This window comes from Littorina saxatilis, linkage group LG5 (assembly GCF_037325665.1).
Source record: "Littorina saxatilis isolate snail1 linkage group LG5, US_GU_Lsax_2.0, whole genome shotgun sequence".
NCBI lineage: Eukaryota > Metazoa > Mollusca > Gastropoda > Littorinimorpha > Littorinidae > Littorina > Littorina saxatilis.
In genome coordinates this window covers 52,474,797-52,501,580 of record NC_090249.1, presented here as the reverse complement: position 1 = coordinate 52,501,580, position 26,784 = coordinate 52,474,797, and the positions used below count along the sequence as shown (strand labels likewise).

The 26,784-nt window shown below is 41.5% G+C and overlaps 1 protein-coding gene across 10 annotated transcripts in view; it reads left to right on the top strand.

Annotated features, from left to right (window-relative positions):
* The window catches only part of LOC138967419 (ELAV-like protein 1), a 41,403-nt gene extending 14,619 nt beyond the window's left edge, over positions 1-26,784 (top strand). For 5 of the 10 annotated variants that reach the window (XM_070339960.1, XM_070339969.1, XM_070339959.1 and 2 more), the window contains 4 exons: positions 10,090-10,211; positions 12,346-12,499; positions 17,299-17,542; positions 18,549-26,784. In XM_070339960.1, the coding sequence (XP_070196061.1) occupies positions 10,090-10,211; positions 12,346-12,499; positions 17,299-17,542; positions 18,549-18,921 (893 nt within the window). In that variant the 3' untranslated portion in view covers positions 18,922-26,784. Of the gene's footprint in view, positions 1-10,089; positions 10,212-12,345; positions 12,500-13,016; positions 13,171-17,298; positions 17,543-18,548 lie in introns of all 10 variants that reach the window. The other 5 variants (XM_070339961.1, XM_070339964.1, XM_070339965.1 and 2 more) reach the window with 3 other exon arrangements.

The window sequence follows — 26,784 nt, the reverse complement described above, 5'->3', positions numbered from 1 at the left end:
CGAAGATTTGTGTAACGTTAACAACCCTTTCATCGGGTCAGTTTCCCCTTCTGGTGCGATATGAGGCGATTCGGACCCTCCCCATTCAATTGGTTTGTTTCTCCCCGGTGTGTTGTGTCTGAGTTGTGGATTTCCCAACACCTTTGTCTTTGGTCTGGAATCTGTTGTTTTGTCCCGACAGTGAATCTGTTTGAGTAAAACATAATCGATACCTCAGTTGTTCTGTCGTGGTCGTGAACCTGTTTGAAATAAATTATGAATGATGCCTGGTTATGGTGGTCATGTTTGAGGCAGTATTATCCAGTTCTTCAGCATTGAGATGCGCAGTAGCTTATTTGTAGATCGCGGCATTGGACAGTGCTAGATTACAATTTGACACAGCGGGTGAAGATTTTGCGATTTTACTTCTACCCTGCTGAAAAGGTCAAATACAGAACAGACAGGTCATTGGCACCTTTTCTTCTGTTGGGGACGAGAACATCGATGCCGAGACATGCAATAAGTAAGTTCAGATAAATGTACATTTTCATGGAGAGGGCAGCATAGTTCGTTACGAATGTATGGAAGAAAACAACACACACACACAAAAGAGAACAGCAAAACAAAAACAACAAGAGGCGAAGCCATCAAGGCTCACGTAAGAAATCAACAAACAGTAACACAAACTCAATCACTCCGTCACACATACACACACACACACACACACACACACACACACACACACACACACACACACACACACACACACACACACACACACAGAAAGAGCATAGGTGAAACTGTGCAAGAAAGCGAGACACTAGATCTAGATCTGTCTGTCTGCATGTAGCCTACTTACAGGGACACGACTGCCAACTAGTCTCGGCCCGCTCAAAATAATAATGACCGAGACTTTCAGTACTTCCTTCGCGTGACGTCGAACCCTCTTACGTCATAATGTGACGTCAATGTAATGTGACGTCTTCAAATGTTAGAGTTTCTACCACAGACATACACACGCACGCACGCACGCACACACAGACAAAGTTACGATCGCATAGGCTACACTTACGTGAGCCAAAAACTCAATGATGATTATTACTTATGTTAAATATGTAATTGATGCAACAACACTGAGATGCGGGTTTAGGTTCTCCTGCACACAAACATACACAATACCAGTACGTGGGCTAATCCTTCAAGTTAGTCGACCAGATTCAGTAATAAAGGATTGGACCGACTCGAAAATCAATGTATTTATGCGAAATGAATGTTGCTCGCTGCCTCTTAATAATGTTTCCACGTGGCTAAAATTGGCAGGCAGTGAGTTAACTGTGGACATACGAGCATTTTCAAACAACGTGCAATATAACAAGTAATGTTCAGCTGTTTCGTTCCGGTTACCGCACGCACACTGTGGGTTATTTTTTAAATGGCGTTTGCATAAATCGGAATTAAGGTTACTCATGTTTAAACGCATTCTGCTGTGTTGTATTTCTACCTGTCTTTTTCCAAAATAATAATAAACTGGCACATAATGATGAGGACTTTGTAAATAATGCTTAAACTCGCTAATTGAGTTTGTGGTTTTAACCACATCAGGCAGATCATTCCATAAAATTGTAGTCGAAGGAACGAAGGATGTTCGGAAGATTTCTGTCCTGTGAGCTGGTACAAATCTTTCAAGTGGTCGTCTTCTGTGATAAGGATTTAAGGATGAAACTAGTGTTGGCGAAAGGTCAACTAAATATAGGGGACATTTACCATGAACCATTTTATGATATATACAATCAATTTATGTTGTCTTCGGCGTTCCTTTAGACTACAAAATCCGCTTTCTTTGTAAATCTTACCATGACTAGTTCTCCGCACACCGCCAATTATAATACGTAAAGCTTCAAGGTGTAGTTTTTCCAGGGTGTTCGACAGGGCTTCGGTACAATTATCCCATAATATATCAACATAGTCAAAATGTGGCAAAATAAAGAATTTGTACATTATTTCCAAACTTTTTCTGCATAACTTATACTTATAATGCCTAAAACAATTAATCAACAAAGTGGTCTTTTTCACAATATTTCCGACTTGAGCGTCCCATTTACAGCCTGGCACAGCACGTGCAGCAGTGATTTATTTTGGAATAAACAAGCATGGGTGTGAGCGAGAAGATCAGATGTCGTTTCTCAGGATAAAACTGAAATTAGTTTGGACGGCAACCGCGGGATTCCGCCTTCGGCGGCTCCATGTTGTCAGAGCCAGATTTTCACCTAACCGCTGCCAAGACCATTTAGATTATTTTGTCAAGGTAAGGGGTGGTGGATAGAAAACTTTCTTTTCTGTCTCGGGGGGAAGACAAAAAGTAGTGCGAAAGAACGCTGTGTTGTTACTGACTCAGCAGCGTGGACAGGCCCGACATAACCCGGGCATGCATTCTGAAAAGATACTTTTGTTTTGCCTTCCTTTTCCTCTCAAGCTGGAACCTAATAGCCTGAGCATTCCTCGATCCCCCGTTCCAGATCTTTCTGCCGGCACTTGTTTTTTTGGCTCCCGAACGACCGACCGTTACCATGTGGGAAGCGCCTGCGTGCCCCAAAGAGACACGGTGGAATGAAAAGCTTTTCCTTCCATGTTCTTTAGGCCCATTCTTTGCTTTACCTCTCTGCCTGGGCTTGTCTGTTTGCCGACACACTGCACCTAATTGTGTTGCTGTGCTGCCGGCACACAGCCGTGTATGATAGAAAAACAAAGAAGAAGAAAAGAAAAAGAAATGTATACAGGAGGGGATGGAGTGTAGAGAGTTCATGCGATTTGGCGGGCGCGTGGCACGTGCATGCTGTGTTGAAATGCACTGTCTGTCTGCGGGGTAGCGTAAGAGATGAATCAGAATTTACACACACAGCCGCTTCGGTGTCTGGCCTTGACAGATTGATCGGAGGCTTGAGATTTGCCGATCACCTTGTCTGGGATTAACCCTCCAAGGGTTTGGAGGATTCATTTTTAAAGATTTTTTTTTTTATCCAATCTTATTATGGTCTATAGGACATTGTCTTTCCTGGCTCATAATTCTGACTGACTGACTGTACGGGTTTACCGAAACAGGAACAATTTTGTCGGGTGTTATGTAGTACGCTTCTCGAATCATTCCATGGAACGAAGCCATTTCTTCTGTTTCCAAGCATGTTCTCGATGGAATTTGACTCTTTATCAACGGTCGGTTAAAGCTAGATCAAACTGATAATCTGTTGCTAGTTTTCACTGCAGAGAGATAACTTGCCAAAAATGTAATTCAACAAAACTTGATTGTTTACTTAATTTGCGACTTTATCTCGGAGAACGACGAGAGCAGATTTTGCAACCATTTGGTGATAAACCAGTGCGCTTGCACCCAACAAAGAAACATTTAATGCTCCATTTATCTAGTTTACATTTCAGAAAGAAAGAAAAAAAATACCTATAATGATCGATGTATCGCCTTCTGGTCGCTGGAAGTAGGTTGAAATGTTCAAGGAAAGAAATGACAAAGAAAATGTTGAATTATTAAATTGTATCAGTTTCTAGCTATTTGCTGGAAGAAGTGGGACATGTTCATGCAGAGTAAGGGGGAAAAAATAGTTACACGGAAGCTTGGGATACATAGCACTAGCAGCATGCTCTCACTGTTGCCCTTTGCTGTGAATGAGCAGAAAGGAAACACAAACAGGTTACTACTGAATGAAACATTTCTGGGTGGTTCTGCGATGAAAGAAAGAAAAGGTCACCCTTTTCCTTTTGTGATCAAAGAAGAAGAAAACACATGCCGGAGACGGCTGAAATCGTGCGCAAAACGTAAAGGCAAAAATCGAAGTCGTAATGCAGAGAAAGCGCCATCTTCGTTTGGTATTTATCATCAAGTAGAACGAGGTATAGCCGGTTTTGAACTGGGCAATCAAGCACTAGGCTATATGTGAATCTTCTGTACTTGTACACAAGTTTTATTGATAGAGTTCTTGACTGCCCCAGTGATGTACAGAATAAACTTCCATTTATTAAGCACATCAGGTCGATAAAGAGCTCTCTAGATCGTGAATTCCATTGATGAAACTGGCAATGTTAGCCTACTTACTCGGAGCTCCTTTGACCTATTTCTTCTGTGCTGTCGCTTTGGATCAATGGTCACTTTGCTGTTCATGAGAAGCTTAGTTTCTTTCGAAATGTAAAGTCTACACGATGCGGGTAAGGAGGTAAAAGGTACGCCGTCAGTTTTATCAGTCGGCTTAATATAAATCACAGGTTTGACTATATCTGAGCTGTCAGTAAGTGCAATTATACCGCTAGCACCGAAAGAAGGTTGTTGCACTTTGCGTGAAATGTTCACCGTTCAATCGAAAGGCAGGAATGAGGGTTCATTAAATCGGCATACGGTACAAGTACAACAGATTTCCGCGATGTTGTCCAAACTGACACGCCCAGTGCCCAAGCCACTGTCGGCAGATAGGTATGGCTTGAGGAGAAGAACATGACGCACACATCAGATGCTGCCGATAGCAGGTTAATAAAATCTCACCTGAGATTTCACATCTACGCGGTTTTATTGTTGCGGCCTCGGTATAGTGGTACCCTACAGGTAGGCTGTGTTTGGGGGATCAGAGGCTTGCAGCAGGCTGGCTGTCCATCAGCGAGAGGCCCTTTATCGCTCTCGCTACAAGGTGTTATCTGTCGCAAGTGATAAGCTACCGTGCTGTACTCCGCCACCCCATTATTGCCAAGTGCCCTCCCAATCTGCTCCAGCCCCCCCACCCACCCCCTCTCTCTCCACGCCCTTTTCCCTTTCCTCCCTCGCAGACCTGAGGCACTTCACCTCTGTGCGATACACTGCACAGATAAGTGCTTGCAGGGTCTGTGGGGTTGTTGGTTCTATCGCCCCCGTCCTGAAACTGTTTGGGTGGGAGTCACTGTGTTTTCTCTCTCTAGAATGATCTGCCCCCGTGTGGGCCTGGTTACCTGGTGAAATAGTTTCATTCATCTTGCACTTTTCAGGTAGCTCATTCGGTCACTGCTATCGCTTTTCTGGACATTTTGGGGATTTGGATAAAACTGCTTCAGTGAAGATTTGGTACTTTTGGCTACCAGATAACGAATGTGTATACACTAATTCGTACAAGAGCAGACTTCGGCGTTGTTTTCTCCCCCGTTCGTGTGAATAAGTGAACAAGTCGCGTAAGGCGAAAATACAATATTTAGTCAAGTAGCTGCCATTTTTCAGCAAGAGCGTATACTCGTAGCATCGTCAGTCCACCGCTCATGGCAAAGGCAGTGAAATTGACAAGAAGAGCGGGGTAGTAGTTGCGCTAAGAAGGATAGCACGCTTTTCTGTACCTCTCTTTGTTTTAACTTTCTGAGCGTGTTTTTAATCCAAACATATCATATCTATATGTTTTTGGAATCAGGAACCGACAAGGAATAAGATGAAAGTGTTTTTAAATTGATTTGGACAATTTAATTTTGATAATAATTTTTATATATTTAATTTTCAGAGCTTGTTTTTAATCCGAATATAACATATTTATATGTTTTTGGAATCAGCAAATGATGGAGAATAAGATAAACGTAAATTTGGATCGTTTTATAAATTTTTATTTTTTTTTACAATTTTAATGACCAAAGTCATTAATTAATTTTTAAGCCACCACGCTGAAATGCAATACCGAACCTCGGGCTTCGTCGAAGATTACTTGACCAAAATTTCAACCAATTTGGTTGAAAAATGAGGGCGTGACAGTACCGCCTCAACTTTCACGAAAAGCCGGATATGACGTCATCAAAGACATTTATCAAAAAAATGAAAAAAACGTTCGGGGATTTCATACCCAGGAACTCTCATGTCAAATTTCATAAAGATCGGTCCAGTAGTTTTGTCTGAATCGCTCTACACACACACACACACGCACGCACACACGCACGCACATACACCACGACCCTCGTTTCGATTCCCCCTCGATGTTAAAATATTTAGTCAAAACTTGACTAAATATAAAAAGAAAAGGAATAAGCGCGGATGGCTGCCTGTGCTTCTGCTACGAGCAGGAACCCAAACCAATACAGTAGCCTAGACCTATGTCATCCGTGGATTGTCATGGGTACCTCAAGTCTTGATTAACCCAGCGTTTTAGAATTATTGGAATTCCAGGCGATGGCACACTGCACTTGGCATTGCCATTCTTGTTATGACATTCTGTTGGGAAAATGGAAGGGGGGGGGGGGGGGGGGGGGACATAGACTTAAACGCGAATCACTCATGCAGTCTGACGTAATCGATGGTCAACGTGACCGGAAAGAATTTGGATGCTCACTTCATCATTAAAAGCATCTGATTTATAGAAAGAAAAACGTTCACGGCATCTGTCATCCAACCGTTTCCCACCTGTGAAAACATGGGTTTGCAAGTGAAGCGAGCGGGGGCAAAAATCACCAGTGCATTGCGGAACGAAAGCAAGCTGTCTGTGCTTACATTACAGCACTTCCTTCAGTGCAAATACCATGTAGTCAATAGTCATCCATCGCAATCAGCAGTTGGGGCTGAGACGATGCAGAGATTTTCAGTTTTGCCCCAAAATGTCAAACACATCGATAAGAAATGTCAGTGAAAACTCGAACGAAGTCGAACAACTTTCTTCTTCTTTTGAATATAGAGAGCTGGGACAGACTCGTAGACAGTTGTGTATGTAATACGGGTATGGTGGGATTCTTGTTTTATGTAAATAGGCCTACGAGACTGCAGAACAGCAACAAGAGTCGGGTGTTATTATGGTATGCGTCTGTATGTCGTTCGGTCTTACTCAGTGTGTGTGTGTGTTTAAGGGGGAGGCCTGTAGTATACCAGTGAGGGAGGGGGGAGATCTTTGAGTGTAGGGAGAAGGGTTTAGAAAAGATGGAGAGAGGAACACAGGGTCTTGACATGTTTATTAACGCAATAGTTCACACTGAGCATCAAAGTGGAAGCAGGCAAATAGACAGACGTCTCAACGCAACAGAAACCTTGTATTTCACGGAACTTACGTGTGCTGGCACACCGGACTAGGCATGAAAAGTCTCCTCAAGCGTACACACAAGGAAATGACGATTTTACGAAGTGTACGAAAGAAATATTGTGTCCTGTGGCCGGTGAAGCCAGTGAACTGAAACTAGAGTTTATAATGATTGCGTGGCGTAAATCATATTACATTTACATTTGTAGTTGGGTGAAAGCTATACTACGCACACGCAGTTACGCTAACGCAATATTCAGTGCTTCCTCGTCTCGAAACTGATTATTTGAACGAAATGTTAGGCTGATACGAAATGGGACGGTAGTTAGAGAAATGCTAATACGCAACCCACCCACCCTTCACCCCACACCGGCCCAGCCACCCCATTTCAAGTCCCGCTGTTACCTACTCAAATTTGAGCCTCGTGCCATCTGTTCCCAGATCTTTTAGTCTATCTGGGTCAGTATGTTTAGAGGAAATCACACGGGTTTTTTTCCCCCCGTCGCGATATAACCTTGAACGGTTGAAAACGACGTTAAACACCAAATAAAGAAAGAAACACGGATTTTAATCCTTAACAATTTACTTGTGAGTGAACAGTTCCCCCACCCAAATAATCCAGGCCCTGCCTTGGTTCTCATAATAGTCCAGTTGGTCTACGTAACATGTACGTGGCCTGCATATCGTTATCATTACATAGGTATGACAGACGTACCTTCGTACAGATCTTTGTGTGTATAGTATAATAAAATCAATCTGCCGTAACATAGAGGAAAAAACAAGATTAAATTAAAAAAAACTCTTGCAGGCACATACGACGATTATTGCTACACTCAGAACCTTGCCTTTGAAGTTGAGGAAGCGCACAGTTTCCATAGCTCCAGCGAGCACTATTGGGCCAGACTGATTACACAGCTCGATGCTTCCGATCTAGAACACAGGTGAATGCGGCCACCGCGTATGCGTCTAATTATTCTTTGCCCTTCTCAAAATTGGATTTCATTAGATGAGCTGAAATTGGATTTGCTGATTATGGGGGGAGACTGAAAATGATTTTCCAAATACTGGGCGTCCTTGCGGCTTGAAAGGCGATAAACCTGTTATTATTTTCGAGTCAGTTCTCGTTTCCTTGACTGCGGAAGAGTAGAAGCGGCCATTGGGGGGGGGGGGGGGGGGGGGGGAGGTAACCATCCGAATGCATCAGTGTTCGTGAGCACAACTGATTGTCTATAACCACCTTTGTCAGGAAAAAAAGCTGAACATTCCTGTTAGGCGACGGTTTAAGCGATCGTGTTTCATTCAGTTGCCAATGATGAAATTATAACGTTACACCGCTTTTAATATCGGCACATATTATGCGTAAGATTTGTCATGTTGCCACGGCTGCTTTTCCTGGGGTGCGTATTAATGAAAAATGCTATGTTTTACTTAGCACTGACTCAGGAACAAAACGAGAATTTTTAGTGGGAAGAGTGTGTAATGAAGTGTTTACAAAGAGATACACATTCACAGTGTATCACAGTATGGTTATGAATCATCACCGCTGTATAATGACGCACAGGTGTGCCTATAACTGGCTTCACAAATGCTGCCGCGTTTGCCGTGAAATACAGTTGCCCTCTACAGTAGCAATGCGGCATCACAGCCCCAGCCTACGCACACGTGCATCCGTGTAAACAAACTCACAACAAGTCTGGGACCTAAAGCAAAGTTCGTTTTCTAATTACAGCAGCGTTTCGAAAGATCGAGCCCGAGGGTGGGGCATTCGGTACTGAAACTGACTTGGGAGGTGTACCCCCTCACCCCCACCCGCCTCAACTTTTATTTCCTAGATAACAGTTTTGTGACTGATTCAACAGACAATCATTAAGAGTAACTACCGTTTTATGTTGCTGCAGTGTTGGACCCTCAGTGTTGCTTGGTACATTCAACAGCCTTTTGAACTAAACAGTGTCAACAGACAGCCATATTACCGTATACACGATGTTAGCATAAAAACGCCTCTCGCCGCTGAGTGGAAATAATGAAACTGCTGAAAACAGCTGTGAGTGGCACTTCATAGAAAAGAGTGCTTCTTGCCGCCATCTCGTTTTACGAGCTCTATGATAATAGCGCAGCGTCGATAGATACATAAAATAGATCTCAGTATACCCCTCCCCTTTTCCCTGCCCCCCCCCCCCCTCCCCCTCCCCCCCCCCCTTCTTTTCCCTGCTCTTTGTCTTCCTTTCACCTGTATTTTTCTAACCTCACGTTGTAGTGACAATGTACGGTTGTGAAAATGTTTCCTTTGTCCGTAACTGACACAAGTCCTGTTTTCAGTATGTGAAACTGGTGACAGATGTGTTACTCAGTCAATAACAGTATCAGAAACATTGTGCTTGCTTAGTTTGTTGATGTTGTGTTTGTTGATGTTGTGTTTGTTGATGTTGTTGTTGTTGTCTTTCCTATCAGTGGGGGGGGGGGGGGGGGGGGGGGGGGGGCGGAGTCCAATTACAACTATAGATTCGATTTGTTGAATGTTCTTCTGTGCACGATTTGAAAGTGGTTAGCAGAACGTATGGGAAACCTGTTGTGACTGATTTGAAGTTTGTGAAATAACCAGACATGTGAATGTTGATGCTGTAGACGTTGTTTTTATTTTTGTTTGACCCTATGCAGACATTCTTGCATCCTAATTCACATTCACTAATCCTCCCCCCTCCCACCCCTACATTCAACACCCCACCTTTCAGCTACCTCCCTCCCTCCCTCCCTCCCTCCCCACCGGTCACTTCACAACCCACCTTCAAGCTACCTCTATCTCCCCCCCCAGTCACTCCATACCCCACCTTCCAGCTCATCTCCTCCCCCACCCCGGCCCTTTTTGTATTGAAAGATATTGCTTGAATTTGACCATTCAATAATCGCCCCTTCCCATCACAGCTGCCCCACCTACCCCTATCTTGTACAGACGATATCCCTTGAACCTGACCATCTAGAAATAGCGCACCCCCTCCCTTGGACTCCCCCACCCCCTTACCACCACCACCACTCACCCGTCCCTCGACTAACACCATGACATGAAACTGAACCGCAACGTTATACCTTATGCTTTTGTTTTGAACAGATCCTACTGTTCTTGCAGGTCAGAGTCTGGGGTATGGATTCGTCAACTACAAGCGCATTGAGGACGCCGACAAGGCCATCAACACACTCAATGGGCTGAGGTTGCAAAACAAGACAATAAAGGTGAGTTGTCGTTCCTTCTCTGATTACCTCCCATCACTTCTTGCTCCTCTCCCTTTCAGTACACGGTTTAAAAAAAAAAGATAGCAGCATAACGTTTTCAGTTCAGTCTCACTAGATTCTTAACATTTTATTGTAATTGCATCATATTGTTTTAGCGTATAATTTGTTTCGTTAATTTGGTAATGGGACTATTTGCATTGTATATGTATCTCTTTTCTTTTTATATTTTCATTCCTTGTATTGAAAACTTGTTTCAAGTTTAAAGCAAATGATTTGAAACCAGTAGATTTCTTTTCTTAACACAGTTCTGTCAGTTCATAGTCCCTCAGCGTACTTTTTACATTGCGTTTTTTGTTTTATATTGCCATCTGTTATTTGATGTTGCCAAATATATATGTGTATATATAGATTTATATACATATACATGTGTTAAGTTTGCACCTCGAGCGGAATACAAGAAAAGAAACAACGACTGAACTCCAAGTCCAAATAGTCAGCGAAGGGTGGATTTTCTGTTTTCCTCATTTGATCAAGTGCTATGATTTAATTTTTCTTTCTACAGTTTGCTTGAGGAATGTGGACTATCTGTTTTTTGTTCAACAAAGTTTCCCCCACCTTTTTGTTCAAGAGTTTCCATGTTCTGTTTGATTTGACCCCATGAAATTTACTGTCACTTTTCTGTTTTTGATGATTTTCCCTTTGTATTTGTTTTGGCCATCAGTAGCTGGGTTTAGTCACAAGCACAAGAGGTTTACATTTAATAGTCAATTGTTCATCATGTAAATATCAGACAAGATTATTTTATAAAAACAAATCAAAGACAATAAGTACTTTAAAAATGAACTAAATAATGAATAAAATGTTAATTAATTGTTCATGAAAATATTTCTTTGAAGGTAATGAAATGTTTTCCGAGCCAAACTTCAGTCCACAGCTCTTTGCAAAGGAAAAATAGAATGCAAAACTGTGGAGCAGAATAATTCATAACTGACAAGTGCATTAGCATGGATTCTTCAAAAACTGCAGCCTTGTCAGAGAGTTTGAGGCGGGAAAGAGCTAGTTTCAGGTTACGGTTGCAGGGTAGAAATGGCGGTCTGGAAAAACTGCACTGCTTATGAGTCAGACACAACTAGCAGTTTTTGCCCAGAAGAGGCAAGCAGATGCTTTGAAACCGTGAGAAACATGGCTGTATATGTAGTGTTGAAATGTCTGATTCCTGAAAAACATGTGTAACAGCATTAGAGAGTTCGTTTCTGTGGGCTTTCCCTGCCCATGCTTTTAACTTAAACGCAATTTTGACTCGATTCATATTTTAAAATGTGTGCATTTTTCTGGTGAAGGATTCCGATCTACATGTAATTCATTGAAGGTCACTGTCATAGTATACAAATAGAACAAATGTAACACCTTGTCAGTTCTCCACTAGAAACATATGTGGTACGTTGTCTTTGCTAGGCTTATAGTTTATATGCCAGAACACAGAGGAAATGTAAGTCAAAATAAAGAGCTTGTTGGGAATTCATTTGCTGCGAAAAGAAATGTATTCAGCATTAACATTTACACTGGATACAAAATAGCCTGCTTAACTATTTTATGAGGGGATGATAGGAAAACTTTTAAAGTAGGTCCGAAGGAATGCAGAATTAATATTGTTTCTTCAAACAAAGGAGGGGATATTGCTAAAATTCATCAGTATAAATTGAAATCGGTTACTGTGGCCAACAATGTTATGTTCATTTCACTTGTGAGCACTACTGGTACATGTTCATATACTTTTTTTCTTCTTCCCATTCTTCTGGGTTTTTTAATTTTTTTTTTTTAGGTATTTTGATTTGCTATTATTATTATTTTTTAATTATTATTATTGTTCTTATGTTTTTTTTTGTTGTTTTTTTTACTGTAATTTTATTTGGTTATCCTGCAGTGTAAAATTAATGTCATTTATATTTTATTAACAAACTTTTGCTTTTACATATATTCTTTATTTATTTATTTTTTCTCCACCTTTTTCCACTTTACTTTCGTTTTTGTTCCACATTTAACTCTTTTATACATTTTTTCTTGTTTTCTGCCCTCATTGTTGATCAGTTTTACCATTTTGTTTTGCATTTTACAAATCTTTGTTGATTTTCAGGTATCTCATGCTCGACCAAGCAGTGAGAGCATTAAGGGAGCTAACTTGTATATTAGTGGCTTGCCAAAATCAATGACACAGTTGGACTTGGAGAATCTCTTTTCTCAAACTGGGAATATCATTACTTCAAGAATTCTATATGACCAAACGACAGGTACCTTATTTTGAAATTTCGATTACACCTTTGTATGCCGCATTGCTGCGATACACCTCTTGATACATCAGAACATTCTTGGCGCAGTGTGTCTCCTCCCTCCCTCCCCCCTCCCCTTTTAACCGCCCCTCTACATCCCCCCTCCCCCCTTCCGTCTCAAAGAGGAGGCCTTGTCCTGCTTTTTTGTTTGGATTTTTCCTACCTTTTTTGTTCATTAATTTGGTTCATGTCCACCTTTTTTCAGTTTCATTAATTCTAACATCTGCACTTAAACGCTTCTGTAGCCTCTCGAAGAGAATGGAAACAATGAGCCTCCGAGACTGAACGAATGTTTATTGAGAAAAACGAAACGAACCATAAACTGCTGCGTCAAAATTGTGTGGGTTAAAGCGTTGTTGGTATGGGTTGGGGGCCCGTCGACAAGAAGATGGCTGATGTATCGAAACGTGTTCATGTACTGATGATTTTTTATGTCTGTTCAACCAACTTACTTACACAACTTCACACGTTTTTCTAGGTGTCATATGCAAGGCCCAGTAGTGAAAGTATAAAGGGTGCTAACTTGTATATAAGCGGATTGCCAAAGTCAATGACTCAACAGGATCTCGAGAAACTGTTCTCCCAGTGTGGGAAGATTATTACATCCAGAATTCTATATGATACAAACACAGGTCAGAAGGCTTTCTTTTTCTCTTTCTTTTTGCATGGTCGGTCGGTTGTTTTCAGTTTTTGACTGTTTCTGTGCCCTCAAAATTTCGCGACAGTTGAGCATTTTGTTTTGTTAACTTATTCTTATTGGCCTTTTTTTTTTTTTTTTTTTCCGTTGGTTTTATTTCTCAGTTGTTACTGCAATTGTTGTTCGTTCAGAAAGGTTTTTTTTGTTGAGTTTGACTTAACTTTTTTCTTTCTTGTATTTTTATATTCTATTTTTGAGTCTGCAGTATTCAGTTGAGTTGAGCTTTGTCAAGTTCCAATGTTTCTAGTTTGCTCCCGTTCAGTTCATTCAAAGCAAACTAACATGCATGAATCTGGCATTTCCTGAAAATTTTGGTGTTGAATGTTCATCTATTTTGATCACCATCGGTGTTATAAATTCATATATATATAATCTATATCTATATTGTGTACAGCACACAAAATGTCGGGAGTTTTAAAAAACACCCAGCTTTGAGTTATGATTCTTTTGCACTGCTGCCATTCCATAGTGTGCTTAAATAATGTTTTTCCTTTGACATTTTGCTAAGCTTGCTAAGCTGTCTAGAGAAGAGAGTCTTGTTTCGTTCGCTTGAAAACCAATCCCATAGGAGTGCACAGAGACGTACTGAAAATAGAAATTTGGGGTAAATAATGTAAAAGTTTTAATGTTCAAAATTCACTCATTTAAAAAGCAACAACACCAACAAACATTAAAATTATACGGGTAGAAGATCCAGGGGAAAAAGACAACTTACAGCTATTGTTAAATGCCTTCAAATGTTAATGGGTAGTACAGTATATGTTTGAAACGATAGGAAAAAGAGTTGGCAAGAATATCTTGCGAAGGCAGTAACCAACCCATTTTGTAAAAGAAAAAAAGGTCAAGGAGAGACGCAGACTAGACTCAATTATGTATGTGGGCTGACTTCAGAGAGCTTGGCTTATAGAAAAATCAATACAACAGTCTTTTTTTTCGCATCAGTTAAAAATTCTGATGACAGGGGTTTATTTCCTTTTTTCCCCCCTCGGAAGAACAGTTGCCTGTGTCCCGTTTTGAAAGCCTTTACTGACACTTGATCTCTACCTATGTCAACCTTGTTTCCAGCTAGCCTTGGCTACCAGTAAAAAGCTAATATATAGACTGTTAGCAATCGATTCTGATGCATTTTCATTAGTTGGCAGACTGCCTATGTCTGGGAAAACTTTTCTTTTGAGCTTTAAGTTTCATCTTAGCTGTTGACAACCTTGCCGTATTTTGCTTTCTTTTACTCAGGATTTTCTTTTCTTTCTCAGTTTGACGGTACTTCGATTATCTTTTTAAGGGCTTTTTAGTTGGCATTCAGCCGTAATTTACTGCGTTGAACGACCAGTTCTGGCGGTTAATTTTTGGTTTTTTTAATGTAGCTGGAATGGCTGGCACTTTGATGTGTCTGTGTTGTGATTTGGTTCTGTTTGGTTTATTTGTATAACGTCATCATTATGAAAGTTATATCATTTACATGATCATATATGAAAAAACTGAAGCATTTTCATTATGTACATACTTCAATGCTGCGGGCCTTGTGTAGATACCAAACAGAAGTCGAGAGAAAAAACAGACACAAAAACAAAACAAAAATATTCCACTGACATAACCTTCATTTAGTTACAGACCCTCTGACACTTCCATCATGAAAATATTAAAAACATATGCATGCTTTTCTGTTTCATCTCCAATCATGTTTTGTCTTGCCTCCTTGTAAATGTACATAATGAAAATGTTGTCATTTGTTGTTTTGAGACTGCAAAACCTTTCTTTTTCCTGTATAAGTATACTTTGTTGTTTTGCTGTTTGTAAACCTCAACTAAATATACAGTGGTACCTGCGATGTCAGGCTCCTTCGATGAAAGGACACCTCTCTGAAAGGACACATTCAGTTGTCCCTTTTTCAATTATCTCTTCTTAAATGCACCTGTCATGACAGGCCACCGGCAATGTAGGGACACTTTTGGCTGTTCCCAAGGGTGTCCTTTAATCGCAGGTACCACTAATGTTAATTTGTATTTTACAATTGTTCAGATTTAAGCACATGATTTTCCCTCATAAAAAGTAATGAAATTGAATGTCAGATAATCTTGCAAAGAAGAGTACAGTTTATGTTTAGTCAATGTGATTCAAGTACGTACATTGAATAACGAAACGGAACCACAATTTTGCTAGATAAGAGTGTTCAGGAGCTCAGTACTGCAGATTAGATATTTGATGGAAATCGTACAAAACCTGTTGAAAGAAATGCAATCTCAACAAGTTGACCTCGCTCACCCTTTTCCTCCCACCCTTTCCCTAATCTTCCGTATCTGTCATGTGTGGATTCCCTGATTTCTAGATCCTAAACCAGAAGCTGTTCATGGCATTATAGTCTTAACTTAACTAACACAATCTGTGTGTCTGTACTCCATCACTACAAGTTGCTTTCTGATTCTTATGAAGAAGGGCTTGTGTCTCTCTGAGATCAGAAGAAGAAAACTTTTTTTATAATTTTTTGAGTCACTTGAGAAAAAGTGACTCTATGTAATCGGTCAGTGTTAGTCTGTCCGGCCGGCCGTCCGGCCGGCCGTCCGTAGACACCACCTTAACGTTGGACTTTTCTCGGAAACTATCAAAGCGATCGGGCTCATATTTTGTTTAGTCGTGACCTCCAATGACCTCTACACTTTAACGATGGTTTCGTTGACCTTTGACCTTTTTCAAGGTCACAGGTCAGCGTCAAAGGAAAAATTAGACATTTTATATCTTTGACAAAGTTCATCGGATGTGATTGAAACTTTGTAGGATTATTCTTTACATCAAAGTATTTACATCTGTAGCCTTTTACGAACGTTATCAGAAAAACAAGGGAGATAACTAGCCTTTTCTGTTCGGCAACACACAACTTAACGTTGGGCTTTTCTCGGAAACTATAAAAGTGACCGGGCTCAAATTTTATGTGAACGTGACTCATTGTGTTGTGAATAGCAATTTCTTCCTGTCCATCTGATGCCTCATATAATATTCAGAACTGCGAAAGTGACTCGATCGAGCGTTTGCTCTTCTTGTTTTTAAATTATTTAAATGAACAAGTACAATGGCTAATTTGAATGAGATGTTAGAAATCACACAAAAATTACAAAAGAGGCAAAAATTGAGAAAAAGTTAAGCAGGACAAGAAGACGATCATGGTATCATATATTTGGAAATCTGTTGTGCCTTTACATAACAGATTGAAGTATTTTGTCAAAACTTGAAGCAAAATCAGATTTGGAGAATATCACTTCAGTTTGGACACAAACCTATGACTATGAGTTTGTGAAGGTATGTTTGTATGTGTGACCAACGTGTGATCGACAAAAAGAAGTATGTGTGACCCGTTTAAATTAAAAAAAAGGGTACAGTCCCTCCCCCTCCCCCCCCCCCCCCCCCCCCCCCCTTTTTTTATGTGTTCGGAAGAGCTGTAGCTTAAAGAATAGACTAACTCTGAAATGCTTAATCCATTTAATTGAAACTGTGCTTTAATCCATTTAATTGAAACTGTGCTTTAATCCATTTAATTGAAACTGTGCTCTTCTTGTAAATTGTACAGCGCATTAACAAGTGATTGATCATATTTATTTAAGTCCTAACGAAATGTAGAACTATACTAATCTGCATGTAACTAAAGGGTGAACTCAGAATTTCCCAAGTTATACAACTTGTGACTTTGTGAACACTTTGGCGGTATGATCTATCAGATTTAACCTCAGTTTGACTGCAGGACAAAGGTATATCAGATTTTAAATGTACAGTGCATTTTGAAGTTGATAATGAACATATTTCGTGTAAAAAAAAATAATTTAAAAACCAACAACATTGGATTGGGGACTTATCTGGGACTGACTCGGTTAGAGCCGCTGTAATTACATTGATGGTTCTATTGATTTATGTAAGCCTTTTCTAACAGGTTTTGCCTTTTAGATAAAAGAATAGATTCTGGTTTCACCCATTCTGTGTAACAAAACTGGTTGCTAGTGTTCCTGCCTTGCCCAACCAACGCTGTACACCGTCCTCCGACTATAAAAGCGGCGTCCTTGCCCCTGCTGTGTTACAGGCCTGTCCAAAGGGGTGGGTTTCATCCGCTTTGACCAGCGGATAGAGGCCGAGCGGGCCATCCAGAAGCTGAACAACCACATACCCGAGGGTTGCATCGACCCCATCACGGTGAAGTTCGCCAACTCGCCCAGCTCCAACAAAAACCTAGCCACCATGACTCCCCTGGCTCTAGCCACCTACCTGTCGCCCACACGCCGCTTCTTCGGCCCCATCCACCACGCCACAGCCACCAGCAGGTTCAGGTAATGATAGTAGCAGTCCTGTCATCCCTTTCAGCGCTGAAAGTCAAAGAAATGGTGCACTGGCCTTTGGCTAGTGCTTCTCAAAATGTACTAGCCAGAGAGCAAATTATACTCGCCAAACCAACCAGTTGTTTCAGCAACTTTACTCGCATTTAGCCAGTAGATAAACATTTCTACTAGCCAGTTACATGTTTCTCCTCGCCAGGGCGAGTAAAATACTCGCCACTTTCAGGGCTGCTTTTAAACAACGTCATCACCCTCAGAAAAAGAAAGAGAGGGAAGAAGGCTTACAAAGTTTTGTTAATACAGTGAACCCCTTTTAAGACCTACAAAAATCTGAGAAAATCAGGTCTTAAATGGAAGGGAGTCTTAAAATGGGGGTACATTTACAGAGGTTATGAACAATAAGTCATAGAAAACAGGGTCTTAAAAGGGAGGGAGTCTTAAAATGGGGGTTCCACTGTAATGAGAACGTGGAATAGGAGATGATTGGGTCAGGACAGGGAATTGGGTTAGTATGACTGGTTGTTTGTCCTCGAAGATCAGATCTAAATGGCCATCCGAAGTGGTTCAGTAGGTCCCAAGGGAAAGCTGCTCAGACTTGCAAACAACATTCAGCGTCCCTTAGGTCCAGGTGGCCCGCAGTTTGAAGAGTGTTACAAAAAGTTACCAAGCTGTTGCCGCCTAAGTCGTTTGTAAGGCGGCACATGGGATCGTTTGAAGATCTGCAAAGTCTTTGTCAATGTGGTTTCAAATTTAGGCCAGTGCTCAGACATTTCTCACAGTTCTCAAGGTAAGGTAGACGTGAATTTCTGCTTCTGACTTTGCATGGCCGCAGGAAGACTGGAAAAGGCGGTTTCAGGGGATGGGGAAGAGGATAAGAGGAAAGCAAGTCAGGAAATTCCTTGGACAATAAACCTAGACGTGAATATAATGTAGGCGTAACGCTGATAACTTTCTGTGTGGACTGACGCCGTATTTCTAGTTATCTCTCTGTCACCTACAGGTACTCTCCTCTGGAACCCGGCGGCATCCTGCCCAACACCATCCTGCCCCCTACACTGACAACAGCGGCAGCAGCTGCCTCCAACAGCGCCGGCGCAACCACGGCCCTCAACAGCACCGGGTGGTGCATCTTCGTCTACAACCTGGCCCCGGACACAGAGGACTCTGTGCTGTGGCAACTCTTCGGGCCCTTCGGAGCAGTGCAGAGCGTCAAGGTCATCCGAGACTACACTTCGGGCAAGTGCAAAGGCTTCGGCTTCGTCACCATGACCAACTACGAGGAGGCGATGGTCGCCATCCAGAACCTGAACGGCTTCACCCTGGGCAACAGAGTCCTCCAGGTCTCCTTCAAATCCAACTGTCGGAAGCCTTAGGAACCTCCACCCGCTGGATCCATTGAGGACTTTTTTATCGGGAAAAAAAAGAAGAAATACAAAACCGACAGAGCAGCTGAGCTGTCAACAGAACACACACCAAATGACAATAACTTACCACAGCGAGAAAAAAAGTAAGAAGTCTGAAAACAACATCCAGATTTTTTTCATGGGGAAGGGTGGGAGGGATGGAAGAGCGCTTCTTCCATATTTAGTCATTCATCGGACGGTGGGAATGATTGCCTTTTGATCATTCTCCAAAACCGTCGGTGGAACAAATATTTTAACGATGGACGGGTGGATGAAACTACGACTTTTTTTTTCTCAAAAGGACAGGATAGCTTATGTGATGCAGAACCAAGACGATTTGCTGCTACCGTTGCCGTCTGCTGAACCAGTGAAGTGACGTTTGCTTTACCTGGCTGTGAAGATACTGTTGTACTTGTAGGAACCGTTCACGTCATTCCTTTGATCTGTACCGTGCTGTGTGCGTACCTCGTCTCTGCTTTCTTTCTGTACGCTGACATAATCACTTGTCTGTTGTGTTCACCGTATTGTGTTGGTTGCTAGTACTCTTATGATTATTATTATTATGATTACTATTATTACCGCTGCGTTTGTTGAAGACAATGTTTTTGTCTTTTTGGAATTTTCTCATCGTCTCATCTTAAAGTGTTATATGTGACTGCCAAGAACTGGAGGAGGATTGATTGATGGATTGATTCAGTCATGACAAGTACGACTTACTGATGAGGTCTGTAGATCATTTTTGTCGCTTGGATGAGCACAGCTTCGTGGAAGTCAAGAGGTTAAATGGTCTTTTGCTGTAAATGATTGTTCTACTGCTCATGAGGCTAACCGTTCGACGGCACACGAGTTTTGCTCATTCATTCGATTTGCGCCAGTTCTGACTGGTCCTTTCATGCATCATCGTCTTGTTTGTAAAGTTCTTCACTATTGGTTAGTTCAGCTATTGTTTTGTGATGTGTTATTGGTTAATGTCGGTGGGCACACTGGTCTGCTTTGTTCTCTTTCTTCTCGTTGGATCATAATTCGTGTGCTCGTTTTCTTATCATTGGTCAGCCGTAGTGAGTGGTTCCTGGCTGTTTTTTGCCAAGACACGCAGTCGAGCTGTCTTGTTTGTGCATCATATTTGCAGACCCTGCCACGTGCGTCGTGCATGGAACCTTTTTACATGCACAGGGAAGAGGAGGAGAGAGAAGAACAAAGAAAACAGTTGAATCTCATTTTAACAGATCAACTGAATTATGCATAATGCTAGTGACATTCATCGTACAAAACCATTTAAAGCTGTATACATTGAAGTGTATAAGTTAAAAACCTTGGTTGACTCCTCGGGTGTATATTTCTGTATATCTACAGTCAGGACTTACCATTCTTTTTTCGTTCTACCCCCTTACACCAAGAAAAGCAACACCGCAAAGCGTTTTGTTTTAATTTTCAGCCGTTATTGCAATGAGCAATATTTTAATTAATTGTTTGGTTTTGGTTTTATACAATCAGGGGAGAAGTTTCCCCACCCCAAATTTGATTTTATTTTCACTGGATGAATCTCACTCTTTGTGGTAACTTGTTATAAATACCTTTCTTTATTCCTCTCTTCGGAGTCTAATTTATTGATTATTTCTTCTTCTGGGTTTTCTGTTCCCATGTATGAGTTTAGTTATGTAACTTTGGTTGATTGTGTTGATTTACAATGCTAGAGTACTTCTCGGTGTTTTGTTCTCTCCACTTACCTGTCTGTGAATATATGGTATCGGCATAATTATTTATGAATGATTGTGGGAAATTTGTGTTTCTCAGTGCACGTAGACGCGCTGCTCAACTTTTATATATTCAGTATTGTTATCATGTTGTCTTTATTGCTTTTGTTATTTTTCTTCTTCTTGACCACATTTTTTTTAATTCGTGGTTATTAAATTTTGATTTCAATTTGAGTTGTGTTTTTGTTGTTTTTGTCTTCAGCATGCGTGTTTGGTTTGAGTTTTTCTGTTATCATTTGGTCCCAGTTTTGACTTCGTTTCAATTTTCTAGTTCTACGTGTTTTGCACTTTGAATTTGTGCCGCCGGAGAGGCAGGCAGTAATTATTAATCCCACATAATTCTTTATCTGTTTGTAAAAATAAAATGCACGGAGAATCGTCGAGGTCAAGGAAAAGTAGCCGGAAGACGCCGGATTGTAGTACTTTTGACCTCGTGCGAGTTAATGCATTGGATGAGTATTTGTTTAACTGTCATAACTTTTGTTGACTTTGACTTTTGGTTGAAATAACCTTTCTATTGTCCCCACTTACTTACAACCCCCAATCCTTTGCCCCCTTAAGATTTCCCCTTTGAAGTGCTTGATTTTTGCGGTGTTTTAGTTTGTTGGTCAGTCTGTTTGTTGGGCTTTCTGTTTGCACAGGGCATGTGGCCGATGGCTGACCGCCCAAGCCTTTTCCCTCCCAACCCCCATCCCCCATTTTACCCTGGATTGACCAGTCTACCCCAGTTTTGAGCATGTTAACAACTAACTTCGCACTCAGTACTTTGTCACTCCTGCTATCCAAAAAAAACACAGGGAAGACGGAGAGCAGTGGGACATGTCGGCAATATTTCCACAAAGATATCCCTTATGTTCGTACGTCAAAAAAAGGTTGAGAATTACACAGGAGTGAAGGGGTAACAGTAGGAAATCTTGTGGACACGTCCCTCTCTTCCTCTTCTGCTTATTGCTAACATGTTTCTTATTTCCTACAGGACTTAATTTACTTGCATTTTAAATATAAATTATGGACTGTTTTAAATGAGGTCCTCTGCGTGACGCGAACGTTCAGGCGACTTGAGTGTCCAGCTATGTGTGAGCACAAAGTCAATGAGGACTTATGAATAACAAGACTGATCGAGCCATTACTTTGCTTGATTGGTGTAGGAGAAATGTGTTTGTGTCTGTGTTAGGCGTTCAGCGCAAGTCGCTCTGATGTTCGCAGCACGTAGAGGGGATCATTTAAAATTCTTTAAGTGCCGATGGATGTCTCTAGTCTTTGGGGGGGAATCATTTTATAACAAAAACTTGAAACTATGATGATCGAGCTGAGTGCCTATCTAGTCTGTGTAGACAAAATAGTTACAAAGGGAGCGTATACTACACTGCACAAACAAAAATGTTTGCGAGCTATTTTTGTCACTGCGCATTTGACCAAGACGGTACCTGTCTTGTTGATGCTCGAATGTGACGTCATTTATTGACACAATATGAGAGAAATCGACAACAAATTTTAGAATTATGCTGAATTTTTTTTGTCTTCAAGCAAATACAGCAAGTACGTCAGATCTTCCAGTGATGCAAAATACTGTTGAATTTTTGGATGAATTTTTTTTCTTCAAAATAATGTTTTAAAAGGTCACATGACTAATTTTTGTCGATTTTTTGGGACATTTCATGAAAACCTTGCATTTGCTTGCTTTTTATCGATTATTACCATTAATTGTCATTTTTTTCCGTCAGTGTCATTTAAAGCCATATCTGTTCTGATCTCATTTGTAGGCCATTCAAGTTGCTGGTGATGATGTTTTTGGCAATTCCTTTTGACCAGAGTTTGTATTGATCGCGAAACATTCCTTTTGGGTGTATTTATTCAGTCAGTATCGTTTTATTCAATCAACGTGGTCGTCAGATTCTAGCTCCTCGTTTATCGTCTCGTGCGGTGTTGAAGAAAATGGCACTGGAGCGCCAGGAAGGCGCCCAAGGGCTGGGCACAAAGTATCTGTCTGTCGCAGATCTGAGAAAGCATGTCGCGTGCACAGTCAATTGCCGCGAGCAGAGTAAGGGCAAAACAGTTGTTTTTTTGCTGCAATATTCGCTGTTGCAATTTCGTCGCAAAATTTGCCTGCAAAAATATGACAAGTGCCCAGCTCTGTTTCTGTGCCATTTATGCTTGGTGTGGTTTCGTGCTTTGGCACTAACGGCGGATTTGTTGGTGAGGGCATCTTGGCTCAAAAAAAGCAGCGTAGAAAGTCAACGTGAGACTAGAAAAAGAGCGCCGTGCAACAGATGAATCTTTTCTTGAATTTCAACTGTTTTGGATTATTAATTTGTAGAAGTCGCACTCGTACTCGAAGAATTATTCCAGTTTCAAGGCCTCAGTTCCATTTTATGGCACTTGTTTTCGGGAAAAACTATCGTTTACTTCTGTATTATTCGATTTTCAAGATCCTTTTCGGTATGGAAAATTCTCTTTTGTAACGTACCCGACTTTAATTTTCTTCTACAAATCAACGTTAAACTCTCATGTTGGCCGTATTGGGCCATGCGATATATGCAATATTCCCTTTGAAATGACTCCTCTCGTTCATGCAGGGGGGTTGGTTCCATTGAGTGTAGTCTTGTTTGTATGTTTCACTTCTATATTGATATATATCTACAGCATTCAGCCGCTGCTCCCCTATATTCCATCGAGAGTCGGACCTAGCATCCCTCCCTCCCGCCCGTGTGCTAAACCAAAACCACCTTCGGTATTGATTTTGTTGGTGTCTGTCTACCCCCCGTCTCTGTCTCGCCTCTCTCTCTCTCTCTCTCTCTCTCTCTCTCTCTCTCTCTCTCTCTCTCTCTCTCTCTCTCTCTCTCTCTCTCTCTCTCTCTCTCTCTCTTTCTCTCTCGCTTTTCAAGGCCGACGTTTCTACAGACGAGTCTCGACTAGACCAACGTAATCAGATCTCTCAGGGGAGTCCAAGCTGCCTGATTGATGAGTTCACAGCGAATTTCCTGTCGACACTGATTTCCTGTCCCTGAAGTTTGTGAAGGAATCTGCGTGGAACATTGAATTCCCTTTCGCACGTCTGAAGTCGGTCGGATAGTTTCAAAGGCATGATTTCACCGCTGCACAGAGCGCAGTTTTCAGTCCCTCGCTCAGAGGTGGACTCAGCATTGCTGAAGTGGACGTGGATCATGCGCTATGCGTAGGGGTGGGTGTGTTAGGGCCAAGGAATCTCAGAGAAAACTGTTGAGTTTCGAGGCGGTTTTCACGGCTTAGGGAATGATCTTGGACGTTGAGGTCAGCTACCAGCTGTGTTCAGTAGTGAGGCTGTTTTTAGAGAATAAAATACTCTGCAGTTTTAACTCGACCTTGACTAGGACCACAGTACACGTTCACACAGAAGAATCGGAAGCTAATATCTGCTTCTAACAACATTCCACGTGTGTGTAGATCCCAAACACCCTAACCACAGACTCAGAAATGATGTTAATGGACATGATTGTGCTTCATCTGGTCAAGAAGCAAGGCTGTACTTATTACTGAAGCTATCTGCACTAAGATCTCTTTACTTGCCATCAAAAGTCATTGTCTTCGTTGAGGGGAATCGTGCATTTCCAATGAAGGTCATGTCTAGTCGTGTTCAATGTGGATGTCCATTCTAGTCGTCTCCAACTCCCCACCCATTGCCAGACCCAACGGATATACTGCTGCCGACATCCAGTGTTGACTTGTAACGTACGCCAGTGTCAGTAGTGTCTGCACGTGTTCCCTTGACAACACAGTCTCCAGTCTCTGTCTCTGTTTTATGTCCACCCCTCGCAAAGAGTTAGGTGTATGTCATTCTGTTGTCCTCAGAACAGTGTTTTTGTTCATGCTCGCTGTCACAAGTAGAAACAAAGCTGCTTCGTTTCCCCATCAACAAGCTTGGCGCTTTTGTTGTGTATGTGTCAAGCAGATCACCGTTTCTACATTTTGCTCTTTGTATTTTGGCTGGAGACTGAAATTCTGAAGATTATCGGCCTTTTTCGGAGGGATAATTGTCTCTTTTTATCTTGCCCTGTCGTACAAGCGTAGGGTCTTCTTCAAACTGCTGATAGCCATTTAATGTGAGGCATCTCAAATACGGCAATGGGGTATTGTCTGTTACCGCTAAGTTCAGTTGAAAATAAAGGAAGTAAGCTAACCGAAGAAGTTTGTGATCTGAAGTACAGAGCTTTCAAACATGGATGTATTATGAACGGAAGAAAGGCTTTGTATAACTATAAGTTAATGTTTGCGGGTCAAAATCGGAAAAGAAGTACGGAGAAGCAGGCATGAGATGGTGTAAATGTTCACGAAGGCTGGAGTTCTTTTAGTGCATTCATGTCGTTTTTCCAGACAGCGAGACTGCTCTTTTTTAACTGTAAAGTACCGTGCTATCGATGGAAGTCTAGAGCTGGAGTTTTGCCTCCTGTATAGGACGAGACGCAAAAGAGACCTCAATTTTACGCTTTTCCTATGACACAATGAGTGTTTTTACTCGCCACATTCGGGCTATGAAGTGTAGCCCGTGTGATTTACAACATAATATACAACATGCCGTGCAATTGTATTTCGTGTGCCAAATGTGGTCTTGAGTATTTTTACAAGATGTCGTTTGTCCCGTCAGAGGAGAGGAGATTTAAATGTGTGTTCGTTACATGAACCATGTCGCAGTTTCACGCTTGGCTTGATGTCAAGGCAAGGCATAGCCCCTCATCCGAGAGTTAGCAATGTCCCCCCGTTGTCCCCCCTTCAACAGCCAACAAAAGTTATGATCGTTTTGAATAAATTCACTTGTTTGATTTTTTTTTGAGTATTCGATCTACGCTTTCGATTTTGTCTTGGATAACGACTTTGCATACGCTGACTCGAGGGTCGGCGGGTTTTGTAGATGTTTAGCCGTGTTTCTATTTCATTACCGGCTTTTTTCTTATGTGTTTTATTGATTCTCGATTTGTAGTTTCATCCATTTTAGACGTTTTGAAGGCCGTCACTGGATATATTTTTTCCCTTGATAATTCCGAGTTTGATTGTTCGATGTTCATTGTTTAATCACGTTTTTTCCAATTTGAATTCATTCCAAGTTTGTCCTCTGGACTTTGTCTAGTGCGCCTCAAGCGGGTGTTGCTTATGTTTGCTGCCACCTATACTCCCCACAGAGAGCTACTGACCAATCCCCACCTCGACCCTGTGCTGATTTTTACTGGTCATCGTTTAGTCCTGGTTGCTCAGGCGCAAGACTCGGCTGCTAGCAGTAACAGGTCCCTCAGCTCCAAGGGACATTTCGCTCATGGAGTACAGTGTATGCGCAATGTTACGGGTTCTCTGATTGGCCAGCATAATTAGGTCACGTGTGCCAGTAACTGATCTGCATATTTAGGTCACGTGCGCCGGTAGATGAAAAGATGTTCAGATCTGGTTTGCATAATTCGGTGACGTGCGTCAGTAGATGACTTTGATCTTTCACCTTCGCGAAGGACCTGGTCATGCGTGTGAAGTAGGGCGTTTTTTTTCCCTAAAGGATCACACGTAGAATCACGGGGGATTGGTTGGTCAAGCTGATTGGCTTGGTCAGTGGTGGAACCCAAGACTTAGAGAAGGCGCGTTTGTGATGTGATATTAATGTGTTGTGTAGACTTAAACAAACACAATGTTAAGAATGTACACGGTTACATTCAACGCCGCAAAGGTGTAGGTTGAAAAATATATGAAAATGTTAAGATTTTGATGTTCACACAAGCTGCAGACATAGTTTGAAACTAACTGCTTATTACTTTACCATGCTGTTTGAAACAATGCTACAGTGTGTCGTATTTTTGTCGTGAGGGTAGCAGAAGCTGAAAACTCAGCGACAATATTTTGTTACTAGAAACACAGTTGTAATAACTGAAGATGTGATATGATGGTAACAGTTGCTGTAAATAGCAAAAAGGCTATCTTCGTTTATTCAGGATAGTTGCAGTTAGCCCGGCGTTAAACAAAGTGGGCTCAGAAAATAATGTGATAAAACTGACTCATCAGTCAATTGGTGAAGGTTGATTTTGGAAATTAGTGATCGCTCGCTTGCCACTGTCAGTTTATTGAA